At 51.3% G+C, this 22863-nt stretch overlaps 1 protein-coding gene across 3 annotated transcripts in view; it reads left to right on the forward strand.

Moving 5' to 3' along the window:
- LOC125282779 (anthrax toxin receptor-like) overlaps window positions 1–22607 on the forward strand; it is a 53886-nt gene extending 31279 nt beyond the window's left edge. For all 3 annotated transcript variants that reach the window (XM_048219235.2, XM_048219236.2, XM_057308699.1), the window contains 12 exons: window positions 574–653; window positions 730–798; window positions 1163–1240; window positions 1339–1399; window positions 6765–6860; window positions 10033–10102; window positions 10666–10741; window positions 12345–12842; window positions 14115–14153; window positions 17271–17354; window positions 18287–18364; window positions 21975–22607. In XM_048219235.2, the coding sequence (XP_048075192.1) occupies window positions 574–653; window positions 730–798; window positions 1163–1240; window positions 1339–1399; window positions 6765–6860; window positions 10033–10102; window positions 10666–10741; window positions 12345–12842; window positions 14115–14153; window positions 17271–17354; window positions 18287–18364; window positions 21975–22154 (1409 nt within the window). In that variant the 3' untranslated portion in view covers window positions 22155–22607. The remainder of the gene's footprint in view (window positions 1–573; window positions 654–729; window positions 799–1162; window positions 1241–1338; window positions 1400–6764; window positions 6861–10032; window positions 10103–10665; window positions 10742–12344; window positions 12843–14114; window positions 14154–17270; window positions 17355–18286; window positions 18365–21974) is intronic.
- Window positions 22608–22863: the final 256 nt, after the last annotated feature.

A 22863-nucleotide genomic window follows, 5' to 3' on the forward strand; every position in this document is an offset into this window, starting at 1 on the left:
CCCAGAACCATCTTTGTCTAGACTGTAGGGTTGTAGCCTTTGCCAGGAATGAAGCGTGGGCCTGGTGGGGAAAGGCACTGAGCTGGGCATGGGATCCGCAGCCCGAGAGTCTCTACCTTGCCTTCTGGACCCCTGGGCCCGCAGATGCAGCAGGACTTTCTGTGGGCGCTGCCCTGAGCCAGAGCCAAGCTTTCACTGTGCTATGGGACATCTGGTACAGTCGAGTCTGGCTGTCCATCATCCCTTTACTCATCTGAAAGGCTGATGCTTGTCCAGTGAAGGAGCTGGAGTTACCTTTCAGGGCAAAGGTTGTAAGTCTGGTCATAGTGACGGTTCAGTAGGAAGAGCTGGAGCAGGGCTCAGTGCTGTGTCTGTACTGTGGGTCCTGGCTAAGGCCCCTTCTCCCTCCAGGACTGGGCTGCTAGCCCTCTAGGCACCCCTGATGGTGGGTGCTCGGGCCGGGTGCCTCTCCTCTGGAGGTGGAAGTGGGGAGCAGTGCTGTGGCTCCAGCAGCCTGCGGAGAGTCACTCTGGGTGCCTTTACTGATCAGGATGCTCCCTGCCTCCTCTGCAGACCCAGGTACTAACAGCCTGATTATTGCTGTGAACACTGTACCACCGGAACCATCATCACTACCGATGATTAAGTCCGAAGTGAGTCCAACCGATTGTTAATAGTATTTCACTGCATGTATTTGGGTATTTTTACTCCAAGTCTTATTTGTCTTAGGTTCAGAAGATTCAGAAAATGAAGGGCTCGGTTTACTTTGTGGGTTTCAACAAATATAACAGAGAGAAGGTAATTCTGAGCAGGTAACCAGGTGCCACTTGTGAGCCTTGATGGGGAAAGCTGTCAGAGGCACCATTCCCAGGGTTGCAGGAGGATGGACCTCTAACCCACCCCTAGTGTCCGGACAGCAGATAGCTACTCCAGGAATGAATAACAATTGTTGTGTTAAACCTACATACCCCAGGTACATGTGTAAGGGCTTTCCCTTCCCTAAGGGTGGGCTGCTGGCCAACATCAGGGTCTGGCCCTTGGAATCTGATAAGCATGAGGCAAAAGACTGTCTCCTGCAATGGGTACTTCTGTGTTCAACTGCCTGCGAACACCTCATAGTTATCACAGCCTGTGAGCCCAAGCCACTTCTTCTTCCTTGTAGCTGTATGAAATTGTAGGAAAACATTCCCATGTGTATGGAGCACAGGGGTTCAAGAAAATGGACTTCCTTTACAAGTCGGTGAGTGTGTGCTAAATATGGGAAGGGGGATAGGGAGGCTTCTCACCATGCCACAACCATCCACAGTCCCTGACCTGCTACCTCTCTCTCTTTTCCAGCTCGTGGCAAATTCCTGCAGGAAAGTTATGGCAAGGGGCATTTACTTTATCTGTTTATTAGGTAAGAGATGAGGTCACTGTTCTAGACAGAAGGGTGTGGGGAGTGTGTGCATGTGTGTACACATGTGTGTGTGTGTACCTGTGGACTCTACATGTGTGGGAGTCTGTGTTTGTGTGAGCATTAGTGTGACTGAGTGTTTGATGTTAGTGTGACTTGCGTGAGTGTCTGGTCTTTGTCTGGTGAATAAATCCGAGGGCCAGAGCCCCTAGAAAAGCAGGCAGGGGTGAGCGTCAGACCGCAGCCTCTTCACCTCTGAGGCTCAGGCTGGCATCCTCTGCACAGGGCCCAGGGGCACTGAGCAGGCCCCTTCCCGAAGCCCAGCCTGGCCTGGGAGTGTGAGGACCCTGGCCCCCAACAGGCCAGCCAGGTCTTCCCTCAGCTCTAAAGCTGGAGGGGTGGGCATTGGGCTTCCTGCAAGCCCCTCCCTCTGCTTTCCAGAGTCCAGCCCGCCCCCCCCCTTTTTTTTAAATGATTTTTTATTATATTATGTTAGTCACCATACAGTACCTCCCTGGTTACCGATGTAAAGTTCGATGATTCATTAGTTGTGTATAACACCCAGTGCACCATGCAATACGTGCCCTCCTTACTACCCAGCCTGCCGCTTTTGAGGCCTCACTCCCAGGAGTCTCACCTTTGCCCCTTCCCTGGTTCACTGGCCCCTCTGGATTCCCACAGCCCTTGGTCTGTCCCTCTCATTAGTCACGTGTCACTTTGTATGTGCCATGACTTCAGCTTGGCTGTGTCATGGTTTATTTTTACCATTCAGTTCTTTGACATTTTCCTGGCCTTTTGTGAAGGAAATTTCCAAACCTACAGCAAAGTGGAAACAACTGTACAATGAACAGCCCTGTCTCCCCTACCTGCATCTTGCAGTTAATATTTAGTATCTAACCATATTTTTTTATCATTAATCAATCTAGGGCACTTGCTCTCTCTCTCTCTCTATGAATCCATCCTTAATTTTTGTTGCATTTTAAAGTAAATTACAGGTATTAGTCTACTTCACCAAAACCCCTTCATCTGCATATCTTAAACTAGGGACCAATATTTATTAAGAGTTATATTGCTGAAACCATATGATAATTGTTTCACTCATTTATGGAACATAAGAAATAGCAGGGAGATTGCTAGGAGAAGGAAGGGAAGAATGAAGGGAGGGTAAACAGAAGGGGGAATAACCACAAGAGACTATGGACTCTGGGAAACAAACTGAGGGCTTCAGAGGGGAGGGGAGTGGGGGATTGGGATAGGCCAGTGATGGGTATTAAGGAGGGTACGTATTTCATGGAGCACTGGGTATTATACGCAAACAATGAATCATGGAACACTACATCAAAAACTAAGGATGTACTGTACGGTGACTAACATAACATTATAAAAAAAATTTTTTTAAAAGGACATAAAATATAATAAATAAAAAAAGAGTTATATTGCTGAATTATGACAAAAGTGTACCATTTCATGAGTTATGACAAAAGTTACAACACAAGTGTGACTCCAACCCTCATGAAAACATAGACCACTACAGTAGTTTCCAGAAAATCCATGCTAATCCCTTGTTCAGCAAATCTTGCTCCTACCACTTAAAGGCAGTTAATGTTCTGATTTTCCTTCCATAGGCTAGTTCGTTCTGTAAAAACATCTCCTTAATGGACTATGTGGTATGAACACTGTGTTTGGTTGATGCACTAGGCTCAGTGGTTTGGAGATTCATCCCTCCTATGTGTTTGCTGGGTATGCTTGGGGCTTTCTCGCTAACTGAGGCAGAACGTTGCTGGTACCTTGGCATTCTTTTTCCTGTGATGGACCCAAAGTGAGTGTCTGCAAAGAACAGACAGGGCACATCCATGGTGGCACGTAGTGTAGGACCCAGGGCAGAGGAGGCCTTTCCTCTGAGATCCAGTGGGCAGGTCCTGCAGGGTGGCAGGTAGACCTTCTGTGTGGAGTGCGTGCAGGCTGTGCTGGGCAAGAGGAGGCTGCAGAAGGAACACAGGACCAGCTATGCAGTTCAGGGACACACCTGTAGCCAGTCTGGTTAGCTACTGTCCCTCCACTCCACTATGATAAAGTTCCCATTTGTCCCATCTATCTCTCTCCCACAGGTAACTCCCATAGATGGCTGATCCTGGATCTGTACATAGCTAACTAGATATGCTCTTACAGGATGTTTTCACATTAACGGGATCATGCAGTACGTAACATTTTCCAGCCATCTGCACAAATTCCATTCACAGATGGAGGACATTTCTTTCACTAGTTCCCTGGTCGCTATTCTGGTTGTCCCTAACATGTGGCTACAGCAGGCTGTGAACAGCGTGAGGCTCACTGTCTGTGGGCATGGGGTAGGATTCCCTGGGTCAATCCCAGACACAGAATTGCAGCATGAAGAGGACGCACAGGTTAAACGTTGGTCAGTAGAGTCGAATTTCTCCCAAGGAGCCTGTGTCGAGCAGCGGGTGCTGTTCCCAGAGCCCCACCCTCCCCAGGGCGGTCACTTCCATTCGTGTGCCCGTGTCGGTCTCATGGTCAGTGGGTTGCCCTTCCTCACTGCTCGGCTTCCTCCTGGCCTTCTCGGGGAGCTGCCCGCCTTTCCAGGTCCTCTCTCGGGAGCCCTGGGAGGCCCTGTACAACTTCTGCTCCAGAAGGAAAGCCCTCTATCCAGAAGACCAGTCTCCCTGCCAGGGGCTGTGGATGCTCGTGCCCCCGACCACGGCAATGCAATGGCCCCCTTTGTAGGAAATGCAGCTCCCACAAGCCGATGCTAGTCTGTCCTGGGCTTCATTTTCTTCCTGTGTTTGTTACTGTTGGAGGAATTGGGTGAGGGGTGTTGGAGCAGAAGGAATAGCTACTGGACAGAGCAAAATCCTTTAACCCAACATATCTTCTGCTCAAAAATCTGAACCTGACCCTGCTTTCCACTTACTGAGTCTTGCCAGAGAGACAGGACCCTCTGAGAGCGGCAGTGCCTGGGGACACAGGTGGCACTGCTGCGTAGGTGTAGTGATGACTGAGGAGGGTCCTGAGGGCTGCAGTACGCACCTCATGGGAAGGGGGGTGTCCAGCCAAAGGACAGTGTGCAAGATTCCCGAGGGATACAGGCCCTGTGAGGTCCCTGGCTGTGAGGTGCCCTGCCCTCAGCGGCTGCCCTACATCCTGGGCAACCAGGTGATAGGTGCTCAGAACTAAGAGCAGAGGGGGCAGAAGTGGGGCCTGCCTTAGGCTCATGAGGTCGGATCCTAGCCCTGTACCTGCCGGGGCTCCGGGGAAAGCCACCTGCCCTCTCTTCGCCTCAGCTTCCCTCTCTCTAACCTGGGGAATAATGCCTAGTTCACACGTGTTGGGAGATGAAGGAAAGTGTAGATCGGCCCATAGTATATGCTCAGTTAGTGGGGAGTATCGTTTTGGATGAACACCAATGTTACATGCCTTGGCCTGGCACAGATTTGCCCACTTCTGGTTCCTTCTGCCTGTTTGCTAGTGGCAGGAAGACTCTACTTGCTGTTTTGGACTCTTCTGGAGCCTGATCTCCGCACATGCAGGCAGCTGAATTTTCCCTTCCCTGCCTGTATCTAATAACAGTGTGGGTTATGAGTTTACAGTTCTGTCTTGCAAAGAAATACTTCTATGCAATGAAATCCTGGAATGTCAAGTGGAAATGACACTTCCATGAGACCAAGCAGTGGCAGTTCTGCTCAGGGTGGTCCTAGCTGCACTGGCAAAGGGTTCACAGGAGACAAGCCCAAGTGCTTGTTCCAGGCCAAACTCAGAGCCCCTGTGTCTTAGAGGGAAGGGTCCTTATGAAGGGTGAGCAGTGAGCAGGCAGCCTGGCACAATCAGGTTCAAAGCAGCACTGTGATATTGCCTACCATGTGTGGGAGAGGACATGTCACTTAGAGACAACAAGCCAGCCCTGAGTGGGCCAATTCCATCAGGGGCTGTTAGGGCCCAGGCTGGTGCCCTGAGTAGGAGAGGTGAGTCGGGCCAAGTGAAGAATGATTGGCTGCAGTGGGGGGTGTACTGCAGTAAAGCAGGTGCTGGCCACTGGGGGTGCTCCAAACTGAAGCTGGGCAGTGGCATACAGAAATACAAACCCACTGATGACAGATGTTCCTGTTTTCCAAAAGTTAGTGATCTGGATTATTAGGTAAAATATGTAGACCTTACAATGTTAACTCCCATTTTTGGAAAGCCATTGAAGGCCTAAAAAGCACATCAGCAGGCTAGCATCGGGCCACAGGTCTAGAATCTACTTACTTCGAAGCAGAGAACTTGCAGACACTGCCCTGATCAATGGGAGTTCAGGAAGATCGGAAGAAGGAGAAATCAGGACAGCCTGGTCCAAGTTTCTGTTAGTATGAAGAATTATACCTAGAGAGTAAATTGAGCTAGGGCAAATCAAGCTTCGGGAAGGAGAATTAACTGGGCTGGGACAGGAGGCAGCGGTGGAGGCTAATGACTTTGGGCTTGCAAGTGAAGACCTACATGTTACCCTGGTGAACTCCCAGAGGCCCGGGCCCACCAGCTGCCCTCGTTGTAACCCCTGGTGTTTGCTTCAGAGGCCAAGAAGCACCAGGGGAGCCCCATTACTTAGTTGAGGGTCTAAGGCTTGAACCTGCACCTGAGCACATCAATGTCTCCACACTGAGAGAGGAAGTGTTTGCTAAACCCCAGGTGGGTTGGTTATGGTCCATGAAGCCTCAGGAGGGGTCAGGAGAAAAGTAATTTTCTCCAGAATTCCAGAACCACAGCTAAGACAGGACTTCTTTTCCTGGGGGATTCTTCTGTGCAGGGTCCTAGGCTCCTTGCCTGCCTCACCCAATTCCGGGTCCTGCTCCTGGGGTCTCTAGCCTGCCACAGGCACAGAGAAAGACAGGCAGGAGGAGGGAATCCCAAGTGTCAGAAAGCCACACAGGTGCCAGGCCTGGACAACAAGCTTAGGCATGGGACAGGGTTGTCTCCAGCCTTGTGGTCCTGGCTCTTCTCTCATTCATGTGGGAGACCCCATGGAGACCACCACCTGCACCCCTCAGGGAGTACTTAGGCATTTCAGGGTCAGAAACCCAGGACTGGCATTGCGCCCATGAAGGAATGAGGCTGGATGCCTTCAAAGGCTCCACGGGTCAGGGATGGAGGCGAGGGTCTCCCTGAGTGCTCAAGTCCCATCAGCACTCAGAGTGGACCTGCAGTGACACTGGGTGAGGATCGGGTCCCAGGGTGCCACACATATTGGTTTTCCATAGCGGCTTTCCTCAGGAGGAGTCCCTGGGAATGAGGTTTGGGAGTGACTTGCTATAACTAGCAGATTGGAGGGAAGGCAACCCTCAGTCCTGCCTCACACAGACCTTTGAATATTGCCTTGCAGAAGACTACCTTGTGGGATTTGAGGTACATGTCCCAGATCCAAGCAACATGGAGAAATTTGTTTGCCAATATACTATGGATGGCAAGAGGTTCCCCGGTAAGTAATCCCCTTGGTGCCTCCAAGTGACAAGTTACCCATCTCAGGCTGCCTTCCCCTCAGGCAGCCAGGCCTTCAAAGCCCTTGCTGACCATGCATTGTGGACACTGTGAGGATAGATCCATGTGTACAAGGGGACAGAGGAACCCGGCTGGGAAGCTGAGAAGTCATCAACCCCCAAAGCACCAGAGCCTCTTGGAGCAGAGCTTTACCCCTACCAAGAATGGCTCTGGGTGCTGGGTGTGCCCCAGAACTGCATTCCCCCTCCCTTCACTCAGCACTCACTTGACTTGAGTGACAAGGACCCAAATCCATGGAGACTGCTGGTAGAAACAGAGGCAGCCCTGGGGCTCTGAGTCTGGGCCAGGTGCACTTGTAGCTTCCCAGGAGGATATGTGTACCTAGGATGGAGAGAAAGTGCTAGCTGCCAGGCTCAGGCCTTGGAACCATGGCACAGGAACATGTCATATGTATTTGTTCTCAGCCTCTCTTTTCTCTACTGTTAAATGGGGCCAATATGGTAGCTGAGCTAACTAAGCCATATTGCCTATGTAAGGCAATGTTTGGGAAACACTTAGGCTCAAGTGTACCTCCATATAGCTGAGTGGCCTGAGGAAGCACATGGGTGGGCAAGCAGATGTGCCCTCAGCATTAAGGTGGGTGCGATTCTCCTCAGAGATTTGGGGGACAGGAGGACTTTCTGTGTCCTCCTCAGCTTTCCCAGTTAGTCCCCTGATGCAGTCATTTGACCTGATTAAATTATGGTCAGTGACGTCTTCTTCCAGGGCCATCTGGTCAATCCATAGCAAATCCTCTCCACCAGGGCATCTCTAGTCTCTCTCCTTCTTCTCTGTGGGCACACAGAATAGGACAGGGCACTTCTGTGGCCACATTCCCACATCTGCAGTGTGTAGATGGCCTCGGGGGATCAGATTTTCCCTGCTCAGTACTTCCTCAGGAGTGGCTTAGGGAGTGAGGAAGGCCTTAGATGGAGAACAATATTCATGGAGCACTTACTATACCAGGTAATGCGCTAAGGGCCTTGCCTATGTCATGTCCCAAAATTCTCAAAACAGACCTATTGTTATTTCTTAGTATAGCTCTGGAATGAAGCAGAGGGATAGTAATGAGTTTGCCCAAAGCCAGGAGCTGGTGTAGGAAGAGCTGGAAAGCAGACAGAGGTGATCCGATGGCCTCGTCTGGGCCTTGCCTTGCTGAGATGACATTCCTAAGGAGCGCTGGACACAACCTGTCTCCTAGGAAATGTGCTCAGATCCTTCCTCTGTGGCCTGTGACTGTACCGGTTTGCACCCTGGAGATCGCCAGGGTTTGTCCTCAGTGTAGACTGGTGCAGGGCCTCCCATGGGACACTCCAACACATGCTCCTGTGCGTTTCAGCTGATGGCCATTCTGCATGCATTCTGTGGCTGGTCGCAAGTGGCCTAGCAGGATTTTTTTTTTAATTTCCAAGACCTCTGATGCACTGATAAGGAGTGATTCCTTTTTTTCTAATTATGTTTTCCTTAGATTTCAATGTCTGGAAAACCATTTTAGAAAATACAGAGAAACATATAGAAAATTTTAAAACTGGTGTTCCTATGTGCTTTATGTTTTCTGTCTTTAGTATGTAATGTTTTTATGTTTTAAGAAATTTTATACTGGAATAAATAAATTAATTAATTAATTAATAAGTAAATAAAGTATTCAGTTGAATCAGTCAATAGTGGTTTGAAAACTCCTTTCCACTTAGCAAGCTTCTGCGCCCTCAGTATGCTGGCTGTCTGCCATCAGCTCCTCTCTGCTCTGGACTGTGAACACCCTCCTGGAAAGTAAATTGCATTTCTTAGGGATTCTTTTCCCCCATTAACACCAGCCATCCTACCTCTCAGACACAACTGCCATTCCCAAAAGCATATGTGGTGGTTAGCTTTCATTATCAACCCAGTGGAGGGTTCAGACATTTCAGGAGCTCATAGCTAATGTGACAGTTGAGTTAGGGCCAGGGCTGGTCCACATGGAAATGAACCATTCTGTGGGGAATAGTCCTGGCCTGTGACCAAAGTTAGGGGTATGAAAAGAGTTTGGTCTCAGGAGAGAGAGGGTGCCACAGCTGCAAGGGACAGAACTGTCCTGAGCCTCTTGAGTGCCAACTCCTAGGATCTCACACAAAACAATATAAAACAGAACAAAACAAAGAGAGCCCCTCTTCCTTCCTCAGGCTTCACTACCTCACTAAATGGCACCACCATCTACCCAGTCATTGTTTCCAAACCCTGCCTGTCAACTGTGGTTCCTCTTTGCTTTCGCTCCACATCCAGTCTACTGTTGCCTCAATGTCCAAATCCTATCTGGATCTGGCCAGCCCCTTGTCAGATTCATCATCTTAGAATAAAAACCAAACCCCTTCCCAGGGCCCACAGTGCCTTGTCCACCTCTCCTCGCTCACTTCTCTCCTCAACAAGCTCAGCTAGTTATGCCCCAGGCCCTTGGCCCACACTGCTCCTGCAGGCCAGGCATTCTTTCCTTGGATCTTGCCCTGTCTCTCCTCACCTGGTTTCAGCTCTAGGATCCTCTCTTCAAAGAGACTTTATTTATGATGGAAATTTTCAACAATAAAGAAAAGTAGCAAAAATTGTATAATAAACTTGACACAGCTTCATCTACTTTCAATAATTATCAACACTGTACAATCTGGTTATTGATGCCTTCACCATGGATTACTTTGAAGCAAATCCCAGCCATCACATCAGTGAAGTCACTGCAGTATGCATATTTTTGTTTCTCCAAAAGGAAATGGTATCTCTTAAGGACAGGATAGGTCCCCCATTGCTAAACTGTGTCTTTTCCCTTCCACTCTCTGTCCTCCCCTTGCTTCTCGTTGTCTCAGCGCTTTTCACTGTCTGCATTTATTTTGTTCCTTGTTAGTTATTTCAATGCCTGTCTCCCTCCAGTCCCTCAAAGGCAAGGCCTTGGGAACTGGGACTCAGCCTGCTCTTTGCATTCCAACCAGATCATTCTCGAGGCCTGGTGCACAGTAGGGGCTCAGAGGAAGGCAGAGAAGAGAAGTTGGTGTCTTTCGAAGTGTTAACTCTGCTTGCCAGGGGCTGGCAGAAAGGAAGAGATGGATGAATGGACCTGCCACTGACATTATTCTATTGTGATTTGCTCTCAGATAGAAAAGCGGTTACTGTAACGTCAAAATCTATAATTTGCCCTGGACATATACTTGATACCGAAGAACAGTAAGTACCCCAGGTCAGGGGTCAGATGGGCATTTTTGTGGGATGAACGTGGGCTGCCAAGCTATGGGCAGTCCGTGTCTAATTCAGGGAGGCCTCCAGGCATCCTCAACACCTGCACTTGTTGGTGGTCCCCAGAGGCACTCAAGGATTCCCTCATCCCTGGTTCTGCTGAGGAAGGTAGGATTCAGGAGATGATGTATGCTGTGATGGTACCTTTGTTCCAGACAGCCGTTCAGAGCTAAGTCAACATATTCTGTAAATAAAGAGTCAGATTGGTGACACCAAGCTGCCCCCCCACCCTGGAAACTTAGCCCATTTAGCCCGTGGCCACGAGGACATATGACCCCATGTAAGGCTCGCATGCCTGGTCAGTCTTCACTGAGAGGTTGACCTTGTAGTGCTTGGGGTGATCCCCCTTACCCATGTTGTATGCTCACTGGTGGACTCAATGCCTGATGGTCATAGTCATTGCAATAAACAAAACTATTGACTATGGCTGACCCAAGAGCAAGAAGTATGGCTATCCATACTGTTGATCACCATCTGCCTTTTCTATGCCTTAGGAAGGTTGTCGTCAAATACAGCATGGACGGGGGCAACAGCTTCTTTGGCAACATGGTTTTCGTCGGCTCCGACTGTGTGAGTGCCAAAGTAGGGCTACAGCCTCCCTCCTGTGTGGTCCAAAACCACTTCATGGAAGGAGCAGACACCAAGGGGGCAGAGGAGGGGAAGAATGTCCCAGGCAGTCCAAGCAAGTGGAAGCAAAGACAGGCAGCTGGGACAGCTTCTCACAGCCAGCTTGGGGCCCTCAGCTCATAATCGGCAAGCTGTCCCACATTCAGGCTTCTGAGGTGCCCTAGGAGGGCTTCCACAGAGGCCTTGCAGTGCAGCCACCTGTCGAGGCCCTGCAGAACGAAGTGTCATTGGAAGCACATGAAAGGGGACAATCAGAGCTCTGACCAGACTCTAGAAATGGTGCTGACCCTCAGACACCATCTGCCTTCAATCTTGGCACCTCCCCTGGCCCAGGTCTAGTGGTGGGGAGCTCGGGGCTCCATCCTGCATTCTAGCTGGGCAACTGGGAGTGGCCAGGGGGCTGTGTGCTAGGAGCCAGAGTCCACGACCTCTGGGACACTGGGACACTCCAAATCCAGGTCCCGGACATAGGGCATCTGGAGGGTAGGACCGGCTGTGGCCCTGTGCAGTCAGGGTGTGTTTCCAGCATATGGATGTAGCTGCTGGTAGAGCTGAACCCACACATGCCCATCACTGGCCCCCAGCCCCAGCCTGCTTAGGGAACACCCCCTGTCATTTTGCAGAGGGCATCAGCCTCCCCTCTGCCTCTGCTACTTTCTCGTGCTCCTCGGCTCTCCCTCTCTGCTAACTCTCTCTGACCTTGCTCTCCTGCAGTGGATGGGGAAGCAGCCAGGGCTGTGGGGAGGGCTTGGGACTCAGCTCAGGGACAGGCAGCTCAACTACAGGTGGGAAAGAAGCTGCTGCTCCCAGGTGCCCCCTCCTCAGAGCTCCACGTCACCTGGACCCCTGGCCCAGGGCAGCATGACATGGGCGGCAGAGAGCGTTAGGATGGAGAAGGTGGCTACCTGGCAGGAGGGATGACTGCGCCTAATGGCCACCATCCTAGTGTCCAGTCCCAGCCTGGGAGGGTTCCAGCAGTGCTGACAGTCCTCCGACTGCATCTTCCCTTGTGCGCGGATATGCACTCCTGGATCAGCAGACTCAACTCACCCATTTGCCCATCAGAGTCCCACCAACTACAGCCCACCCTCAGCAGATACATGTAGGAAAGACCTCAGGAGGAGCCACAGCACCATAGGCCCTGACCCTGCCTCTCCCTTCAGCTTCTTTGTCTCCTGGACACAGACCCTTACCCCTCTCCGTCCCCTGCCTCTGGGAAAGCAGACCACTTGGTTTAGGGCAGGGCTGTGCAGTGTGTCAGCCAAGGCGTGCAGTGAGGATTTGCTTTGCCCCACCACAGGTTTTCCACTCCCTTGTCAAATCTCTAGAACTGAGCCTCTGAGCAGGACTACTGGTGCGCTCAGTGGCCCAGGGGTCCACAGTGGCTCTCTGGATATTGTCCTTGTCCTCTAGTCCCTCAGCGCTCCCTGGAGGTGCTCCCATGGGAGCAGGTGGATATGGAGGTGTGGTGTGGGGTACCAGGGTATCCTCCCCTGAAGAGGTCACTCATGCCCACTCTGGTCACTGACATGTCTGGATTTTGCAGGGTGACCCATTAAGGCCCAAGGAACCGCCAAAGAAGACCACAACTCCCACGACGACCACACGGACGACCACGACGCCCACGACGACCACACGGACGCCCACGACGCCCACGATGACCACACGGACGACCACGACGACCACACGGACCACCACGACGCCCACGATGACCACACGGACGACCACAAGGATGACAAAAACAACCACACAGACAACCACAACAACCACACGGACAACCACAACGCCCACGACGACCACACGGACGACTACAACGCCCACGACGACCACACGGACGACTACAACAACCACGACACAGATGACCACAGTGTCCACGGTTGTCACACAGGAGACAACTGAGACCACAGTTGTCATACCAGAGACCACAGCGCACGTGGTTGTCACAGAAAAGCCTATCCTTGACAACTCTTTCCTGTACCCAGTGCTCGTCCCAACCGTGCTCATTATCCCAGTGGTGATCTGCTGCATCTGTTGCTGCATGAATGTGAGTGAGCCCTGCCCCCACAGTCTGTGACATGGGCCCTCCCCAAAATACAAGGGATACGAGCCCATTCCTCCCCTCGATTCTGCCTGTGGGTAGGTTCCCATCAGCTCTCAGTTCTTCACATGAGCAATAGAAGCACAGCCTGTCTTCTATTCCCGGGCAGAGATTCAGCCTGTGTCTGAGGGATATCTTGCCTCATGCAGGTCTGGGAGGGGTTAGGACATGCCATAGGAGACCGGGCCATAGGAGTGGCCTGTGAGCTGCCATGGCCGGTGGAGAGAAGCCACCTCAGGCCCCAGACACTAGGGAGGTCTCACAGCAGCCAGGCTTCTGGAGCACTCAGGGAGACCAAGCACCTGATGAGGCCTCTGGTGCTGAGGGAAGAAGGCGGGCCCTGCAGGAGGCACTAAGGGCCCCAAGGGAGAATCCTGCTGGCTGGGAGGATTCCTGACCTCTGGGGCAGCTGAGTCTTGGACACCAACAAGGATCTCTGCCCTCGTCCAGTGTGTCTGGCCTTCCTTCCCCAGCCATTACTAAGGGCCAGGGCATGCTGGGCCCCATGCTGGCCACAGAGGGACTGGAATGGAGCTGCCACCAGCCTTGCCCTCAGGAGCTCACAGTCTGGTGTCTGGTCTGGATTGGTACCAGGGGGTGGAGGGGAAACTGTCACCTTCATAGGGTATGGCAAGCAGAGCCCTAGCAAAGGACAGACACTGGCCCCAGAGGAGGCAGGAGGGCAGATGCACTGGCTGCTAGGATTGCAGGGGCATGGGCCAGAGCTGGTGAAAGAAGAGGAGATGGCACATGTGGCAAAGGACAGAGCACAGCTACTGGACATAAGCAGGTCTCATTGCTGTGAGGACAGAAAGCAGGGGTGGGTGCTGCCATCCCGCAGAGGGGACCAGAGAGGGCTGCGGGGACTTGGGAGGTAAGGGAGAGTAACGGGTGAGTTCTCTCGTCTTCATGGGATGGAAGGGCAGCTGTAGAAAACTACCGGCTGGGGTGCTCTGCCAGGGACCAGGCAGCCTAGTCTGGCTGTCTTCCAATGCACCCTCCAGGGAGGTCCAACCCCCCTTTGATAGCCCAGGACCCTGAAGCTCAGGGCAGTGCAGCTAGTTGGCCAAAGACCCATGGGGAGTGCGTTCATAGATTGACACCCTAAAGCCCACATTCTGTCTACCTGATGCTGAGCAGGGTCCCCTCCTGTCTGCATGATGGACCCAGTTCCCTCCATGCCCTCCAGCCTGTGTTCATGTCTCTTTAACATTCTAGACCAACAACGAGCCACGACCACCAGAGAAAATAGAAATGGTAAGTCATGATTTGGGTCCTGATGCGGTCAGCATACCCAATGCCCACACTGAACTTCACACAGAAGGGCTCCTGCTGCCTGTGGGAGATTTACACCCCCGCCACAGCACCTCCCAGCTACCTGGGCAGAGAGCTGGCAGAAAGAAGAGGCTAAGAAAGAGCCAGGGTAGGGCCTCGAAAGGATTTGGGCCTCATAACACCCTTCCCAAGTATGCAGCTCTGCTGATCCAAGGTCTTTGCCACCGAATTAGCAACTTGAGGTAGCCTGTTTCAGCAAGGGCTGTGCTGCTTATTAAAATAGAGGGACTTTCGGTCAATTTCCAAAGGACTGTTTGAGACACTCAGGTGAACTTTTATTTATTTTCTTTATTATTATGATATGTTAGTCGCCATATAGTACACCATTATCTTTTGATGTAGTGTTCCATGATTCATTGTTCGTGTATAACACACAGTGCTCCATGCAATACGTGCCCTCCTTAATACCCATCTCTGGGCTAGCCCATCCCCCACCCCCATCCCCTCTAAAACCCTCAGTTTGTTTCCCAGGGTCCATAGTCTCTCATGGTTCTTCCCCCCCCTTCATTTTTCCCTTCCTTCTCTTAATGATCCCCTTGTTATTCCTTAAGTTCCACAAATAAGTGAAACCATGTGATAATTGTCTTTCTCTGCTTGATTTGTTTCACTTAGCATAATACCCTCCAGTTCCAGCCATGCTGATGCAAATGTTGGGTAATCATCCTTTCTGATGGCTGAGTAATATTCCATTGTATATATGGACCACGTGTTCTTTATATATATATATATATATTCTTTTTTTGTTTTGTTTTGGTTTTTTTTTAATGTTTTTTTATTATATTATGTTAGTCACCATACAGTACATCCCTGGTTTCTGATGTAAAGTTCGATGATTCATTAGTTGTGTATAACACCCAGTGCACCATGCAATACGTGCCCTCCTTACTACCCATCACCAGTCTATCCCATTCCCCCACCCCCTCCCCTCTGAAGCCCTCAGTTTGTTTCTCAGAGTCCATAGTCTCTCATGCTTCATTCCCCCTTCTGATTACCCCACTTTCTTTATCCCTTTCTTCCCCTACCTATCTTCCTAGTTCTTATGTTTCATAGATGAGAGAAATCATATGATAATTGTCTTTCTCTGCTTGACTTATTTCACTTAGCATTATCTCCTCCAGTGCCGTCCATGTTGCAGCAAATGTTGAGAACTCGTTCTTTCTGACAGCTGAGTAATATTCCACTGTACACATGTTCTTTATCCATTCATCTTTTGAAGGTCATCTCGGCTCCTTCCACAGTCTAGCTATTGTGGACATTGCTGCTATGAAAATTGGGGTGCATATGGCCCTTCTTTTCACTACATCTGTACCTTTGGGGTAAATACCCAGCAGTGCAATTGCTGGATCATAGGGTAGCTCTATTTTTAACTTTTTGAGGAACCTCCACACTGTTTTCCAAAGTGGCTGCACCAACTTGCATTCCCATCAACAGTGTAAGAGGGTTCCCCTTTATCCACATCCTCTCCAACATTTTTTGTTTCTTGCCTTGTCAATTTTTGCCATTCTAACTGGAGTAAGGTAGTATATCAATGTGGTTTTGATTTGAATTTCCCTGATGGCTAATGATTTTGAACACTTTTTCATGTGTCTGTTAGCCATTTGTAAGTCTTCATTGGAAAACTGTCTGTTCGTATCTTCTGCCCACTTTTTTATTTGATTATTTATTTTTTGGGTGTTGAGATTGAGAAGTTCTTTATAGATCTTGAATACTAGCCCTTTAGCTGAAGTGCATTTGCAAATGTCTTCTCCCATTCCATGGGTTGCCTCTTTGTTTTGTTGATTGTTTCCTTTGCTCTGCGGAAGCTTTTTATCTTGAGGAAGTCCCAAAAGTTAATTTTTGCTTTTTTTTCCCTTGCCTTTGGAGATGTGTCATGAAAGAGGTTGCTGTGGCCGATGTTGAAGAGGTTACTGCTTATGTTCTCCTCTAGGATTTTGATGGATTCCTGTCTCACATCGAGGTCTTTCATCGATTTATAGTTTATCTTTGTGTATGGTATGAGAGAATGGTCCAGTTTCATTCTTCTGTATATAGCTGTCCAATTTTCCCAGCAGCATTTATTGAAGAGACTGTCTTTTTTCCATTGGATGTTTTTTCATGCTTTTTCGAAGATTAGTTGACCATAAAGTAGAGGGTTTATTTCTGGAGTCTCTATTCTGTTCCATTGATCTATATGTCTGTTTTTGTGCCAATACTATGCTGTCTTGGTAATCACATCTTTGTGGTATAGATTGAAATCAGGCAACATGATGGCTTCAGCTTTGTTTTTCTTTGTCAACATTTCCTTTAGAAAAGGAGCCTTATTTTCAAAATTTGGTCCTGTGGCCGGGATCTGATGTATGTTGGGCTGCATGTCATTGATCTCCATCCCGGTCCTCTGGCAGGGCCATGGGGTTGGCTGGGGTTGGACTCTAGGGACTTGCGGGGCTGGGGAGGTTGGAGGGCGTCTTACCCGGCATTGAGCTGTGAGGCAGGCCCAGCCCAGATGAGCACAGAGAGCCAGGGTCAGGGGACGAGGCTGTAGATCCCCCAGGGTGGGGGCCCAAATCAGGTCCCAGAAGAAGGAGTTATAGTGGGTACACAGTGTCCTGAACAGGGGTACCTGAGCCTGAGAGCTGGTGGAAACAGGCCTCACTGCCTGGGCTGTACAGGGACTGGGTGTAGTGCCACCTGCTGAGAACGGATCTGACAGGGTCAGGGGAGGCCAGCCCTGTCCCCGGCAAACGCTCCCACCTGGACAGCCCTCTTGTACGCTGCACAGCCCAAAACCGGATTCTCCACCAAGGCCAGCCCCAGGAGACCAAAGGGACAGGATAGTGTTTGTTGGCCTTTGGGGAAATGCCCTCTATGCAAATATATCGAGTTTGCTTGTTTTTCCATGGGGAAACTGTCACAGGACAGTGTGCTCCTCATTTGTCCTCAAAATCTCCTAGTGGTGCACTTTTGCTGAGAGGCAACTGACAGGTGCTGGTGCAGCACATGTCATATGTCTGTCCCCAAGAGCTGCCAGAAAGAAAAGTAAACTGTGCTTTCTCTTCCTAGGAGTCAGAGACCTGTATACACACATGCACCACAGTGATTGTCCCTTGTTGTTCGTACCAGGAAGACAACATGAGACGCCTAGAGGTAAGAAGAGCATTAGGGAGGGTTCTGTGACCTCCAGGCTAGGCTGAGGAAGAAAAGGGAGAAGCTGTTCAGGGCCCACGTGAACCGTGGCTTTCAGGGAGATGAACTTTATGGAAACTGACGTTGATCCCTTGGCACTCGAGAAAAGGCAGGGGCCATCCCAATCCCCCAGCCCAGGAGAGAACAAAAAGTGAGGGCTCCTGCCAACACCACCACCACGTGGGGCCCAGCACTAGGGTCTCTCCCGTCAGCACGGGCCCAGGTTTGCAGAAGCTGGTAGCTGGGTACAGCTCACCAGTCCCGGGCTCTCTCAGAGCTTGACAGCAACTCCAGCAGTGGGTTCAGTTTCACCAGCCAGCAGGTGAATAAGGAAACACAAGCTCAATCAGAAGCTGGCTCCCTCGGGTCAGAAACTAAATTTTTTACAGGAGAATTCTGAGCAAGGTCTGTTCGCTATTAAAACTATCCAGAAATGCCAGTGGCTCCTGCGAGCCTTGCATGAGTCTGCTCAGCAGACTGAGGGACTGAGCTAACTACATTGTCCTTGGGGCCCAGTGGCATGGAGGGACCAGGGCGTCGTGGAGGAGGAGGCCTGAAGGAAATGTCCTTACCCCAGGACATGCTAGGCCCCACCCAGTGAGGGAGCACCCAACCCTGCAGGGGGTGTGAGGACAGGGATGGGGAGGCCCCAGGCAGCCCAGCATGAGGAAGACATGTTCCAGATTCCAAAGCAATCCGTGATGTACAGTGACACTCCTGCCCCAAAACACACAAGGCAACTAGGCCCCTGCCGCAGGGACAGGCTGCAGTGCTACGTCAGTGTGTTCCTGGAGACAGAGATATCTGGGACCACCTCAAGCCACAGAGGACTCTACCCTTTGGAGGTGACTGCCATGCCTTAGAGCTTCCTCACGGCCACATCTGCTTTTCAGGGCAAACTGGATACCTTGTGTGACTTTGTTCAAAGCTGCAACCAGCTGCCATTGATGTGGTGTCAGCCTAGGGATGAGGTAAGCAGGGGCACGGGGATGCTCCCCATGGGCAAGGAGGCCGTTGCTCTTTGCCCTTGACAGTTGCACTCAGGGACTGTGGGTCAGAGATTGTGTCTAGGCATCTGCCAGAGAGGATGCCAAGACTTGGAGAAGTGGTGCTCTTGACCCTCCCAGGCAGATCCTGGGTGTGGTGCCTGCATTTTCATGCATACCCTCTCCAGAACAACAGGAAACTTTCTTATGGGCAGTGTGACCCAGCACCTCCAAACTTAAGTCAAAGAATCTGTAGAGGCAGGCCAGCCCGAGAGTTTTCCTGGCCCCTACCCATCATCCGTCCCCACTGAGCTCCCCCCACCGGGGGTCTGCGGGCTGCCCCCATCCACTGAGACTCTTCTGCCAGGACTGGTGGAGGGCACAGTGACACCCCCATGGGGTTGGCCAACACTGACTGCTTTTACCAGGTAGCAGAGTTCCTCCTTATGTCATTGCCTGTGACAACGGGGAGAAGCCAGCTTGTTACAGGTGTCCTCCATGGAATTGAATAGTAGTGACAGCTCATTGTTGTAAGTTCCTCCTGTGGGCCACCTGCCAGTCTAAGAACTTTGCATATTTCACTATTTAATCCTGCCAGTAACTCTACCTGCAAGTACTACCAATATGCCCAATTTACCAAGGGGGGAGCTAAGGCACAGAGAGGCCTAGTGACTTGCCCCATGTCACAAAGCCTGGGAGTGGCAGAGCTGGACTTGAACCCAGGGCCTGGCTCCCCTCTTCTCCCTGCCCTGCCCCCTGAAGGTCAGCATCATGATCTCATGACAGTTACCTCACAAACCACCACAGGGCTCAGACCTACGCCCACCAAGAGCATGCTCCTGGCTCACCTGACTTCCCGGTACTCAGACCCTTCGCTCAGACTGGCCCAGGTGCCTGGAGGACATTGTAGTCCCCAGTAGCTCTAGTGAGGGCTGCATTAGGCACTTCTTTGGATCAGGCAAGCATCGCTCTCCCTCGGGGGAAGATGAGCATTTCGGAGTCCTGCGCAGGCTTGAGGGGCTCAGGACACCGCTGTGGAGATACCCCTGATGCACGCTGACACCCAGCAGGGCCACTATCTGGTGTCAGAGGGGCCGCGGCTCCTCTGAGACTGGGCTCCCGACTTTAGGTCTGAACAGTGCTCTCAGTCCCAGCCATGCTCGCACAGAAGCCCCTTCTCCATCTGATTCTCCTGGAGCCTCTCCCTAGAACCACAGCCCCATGATGGTCACTTGAGCACCACACCAGGCCTGTGCCCCCAACCCACCCAGCAGTGATCACTCAGGGCAGAGGGACAGAGCAAGACATGGAGGGAGGCCTGAGATCAGATGGAGGACAAGGGAGGGATACCAGAAAGGGCCGACCTACCCGTCCAGGTGAGGGCAGGGTGCTGAGTCACCTTCCAAAATGGTCACTTTCCCAAGACCCCAGTTGGAGGGTGGCAGAATTCAGACTCACGCATTGTGGGGCACTTACAGCTGCCCACGGCTCTGCCAGACCCCTGCCATGCCGGCTCTAGGGTTGACCCAGTCCTCTCCGGAGCCAGGAGGGACACTGTCTGTGTGATGTCGATGGCTAAACACCATACGAGAGGTCAGGAAAGGAACAGAGGCCACCCAGAGAGCAAGATCGTCCCCCAGGGCTGTCTGAAGTCAATCCACTCCTTCTGAGCAGATCTGGGAGCCCATAATTAGGCCCTCTTGGAGTGAGGGAGCTTCCCACAGTCCCCTCTCATCTGAAACTGAGGGTCAAAGCCTGCCCAGGGCCACTAAGGCAATAGACACCTGGGCTGGAAGAGGCACTCCCTCTCCTGCCAGCACACATCATCTGTGGATGAGACCCTCATCTTATCGTGGCCTACGTCCCTGGGAGAACACGCACAACACTGCTGCGTGATGGCAGGGAATGGTGTGCACGATCTGAAGACTCAGCACAAACCCTAAACCCTGAACCCTGAACCCTGAACGGGGCTGTGCTCTGTGGGCTCAGTCTGCTCTTTCCTCCAGTGTTGTGAATGGCTATGTGTTTCCTGTCAGTCCTCTGGTGGGTGAGGGTACTACTTTCCTGGGGCTGCTCTAACAGTGTCATGAACATAGCACGTGAAAACAGCAGGTTTTCAGTTCTAGAGTCCTCAGAGCTCTGGAGGCTGGAAGTGTGAAACAGGTTTTCCTGAGCAGAAATCCATTTCTTGCCAGGACTACCCTCCTTCTGGACGGTCTGGCTAGAGACAATCCCTTTCCTGCCTTTTGCACTTCTAGAACTGCATTCCCAGGGTTCTCTGGCTCCTGGCCCCTTCCTCCATCTATATGGCAGCAGAGCAGCACCTTGAATCTCCCTCTGCTTCACCCATCCCGTCACCTTCTCTCCTGTGGGTAGGTCTCCCTCTTGCAGGAACCTGAGCTGGCCTGTGAGCCCATTCTGATAACCCAGGATAATCTCCTCATCTCAAGGTCCTTCATCACATCTCAAAGATCCTTTTCCAGTGTAACCCAAAACAGCCACAGGTCCCAAAGACCAGGACCTGGATATTTTGTCAGGGCCGTTATTCAAGTTAGCACAGCAAGCCAATGACCTAGAAGCTCCTTTGAGAGCAGGGACTGTCCTATCTGGCACTTTGCACTTCGTGTGGCACGTAATGAGCAGAAGGTCATGGGAACCTGGAGGTACAAGTGTGCATGGTGTGTGGGGGAGTGGAAGGACCACACTAAGGAAGGGCCACGCCCAGAGGCTTTACCCACTCAGTGTTCCTCGAGGTGTGGCTTCCTTGCTATGCCAGTAGGCTTGTTTGAATTAAAGCCAGACCCTGTGGTCTTAGAAGAACTGCTCCCTGGAGGGGAGCTGGGTATCTGGGAAAGGCCCACATGGTCTCCCTCCTCTCAGATGTGCTGCCTGCAGAAGATGCAGGCCCTTTCTTATCCACTCTCTGTATCTCCTGGAGCTAGAGGGGCCAGGGATGCTGTCAGATGGCCAAGGTGCCCAACACCGCCCCCGCCCCCGGCTTATCTGAGCCATTCGGCTGGGAGTCCTCAGCTGATTTGCGGCTAATGGTAGGAGGGGATGACGGTAAACCAGGGGCAGATTTCACACTCCTGAAGCATCTATATTGTTCTCTTCCCAAGCCAAGAAGTTCGGGTTTACTGCTGCCTTCACAGCCCATCCCATCCAAGGGTGCCCCCAGCTGCCCTTGCCCTGGGGGCCCAGAATCTGGCCTCAGGGTTGTGGTGAGAACTCAACCCTTCCGCACACATTCACTGAAAGAACCTGGGCAAAGCAGTCAGGCTTTGTTCTCATTCCTGAGGCCCCCAGGCCAGGGGGAAGCAGATGAGTTCCAAACCAGAACAGAGGGAGTCCAGAGTCTCAACACTGGGGCTGCCTGGGGGAGGCAGGGTAGATTTCCAACACCTAAACTGAGTCTTGAAATAGCAGCCCAGCCTCGAGGCCAGCAACCAGGGAGAGGAAGGGTATCAACAAGGTCCTACCATGTTGGTCTTGATGGGCCGTGAGGCTGAACCCCCTTGAGCCAAGGACACCAAAGCTTTCTGGTTCCATCTCCAGTACCTTCTCGGTGACTTTCTCTCTCTTCTCTTCCTACCAGGGTCCCCTCTGCAGGCAGTTGCTCTGCCTTCCACCCAACCAGGGATGCCTCCCCTTCAATAGCAGCTGCTCAGGGTGCCAACAGCCCCCAACAATATACTCCAAGCCACCCTCCATGATGCTGCCATTGATGTCTCCCCAGGCACGCTGCAGAACTACTTTGTCACTCCCACCCCCATAGTCCAGCCTCTAAAGCCCCCAAAACCCAAGACTGGTAACAGCCCCTGTGTACTGAATTGGCCATATAGAGAATCTTCACATATGGTCAAAAGAGTTAGAATTGTTGGTAATGAACAAGAGAGTTTGTTACCTGGTGAGCATCACTCCAGTGTCTGAGATGTATCCACAGTGTTCCTGCCAGGACAAAGCTTCCTGGTGTCTTATGGATGCAGACATGAATGTCTCCCACTCCCCACAGGTTGGTCTTCATCTGTCATGAAAGGCTTGTATGTATGGGGTGTAGGCCAAATTTCTTATTTGGATAAAGCCCAAAACGTCTTCGAAATATGAATACAACCTCTTTCCCCACTCACTAACAGTTTTAATCTCTTGGGCAATTTAACTTAATATCCCAGCACTTTAGGGACACATCATTTGAAATTGGAAGAACAAAAATTAAAAGGAATTACCTCTATCAATTTTATTATTCAAATCTTAATTATAATAATGGGACCAACAGAAGGAGGAGAAAGGAAGGGAGCTAATATAATAATAATAATAAGGAGGAGGAGGAGGAGGAGGAGGAGGAGGAGGAGGAGGAGGAGGAGAATAGAGGAGACGGGGGTACTGAACTGGCTGGGGACCTCTGGCATGACCGAGCTCCCTGAGGGTCACCTCTCTCTCATGCATCAGCTCTGCTGGGCTAAGGTCACTCTGGCAAGTGCAAACAA

The sequence above is a fragment of the Ursus arctos genome, unplaced genomic scaffold (assembly GCF_023065955.2).
Source record: "Ursus arctos isolate Adak ecotype North America unplaced genomic scaffold, UrsArc2.0 scaffold_7, whole genome shotgun sequence".
Lineage (NCBI taxonomy): Eukaryota > Metazoa > Chordata > Mammalia > Carnivora > Ursidae > Ursus > Ursus arctos.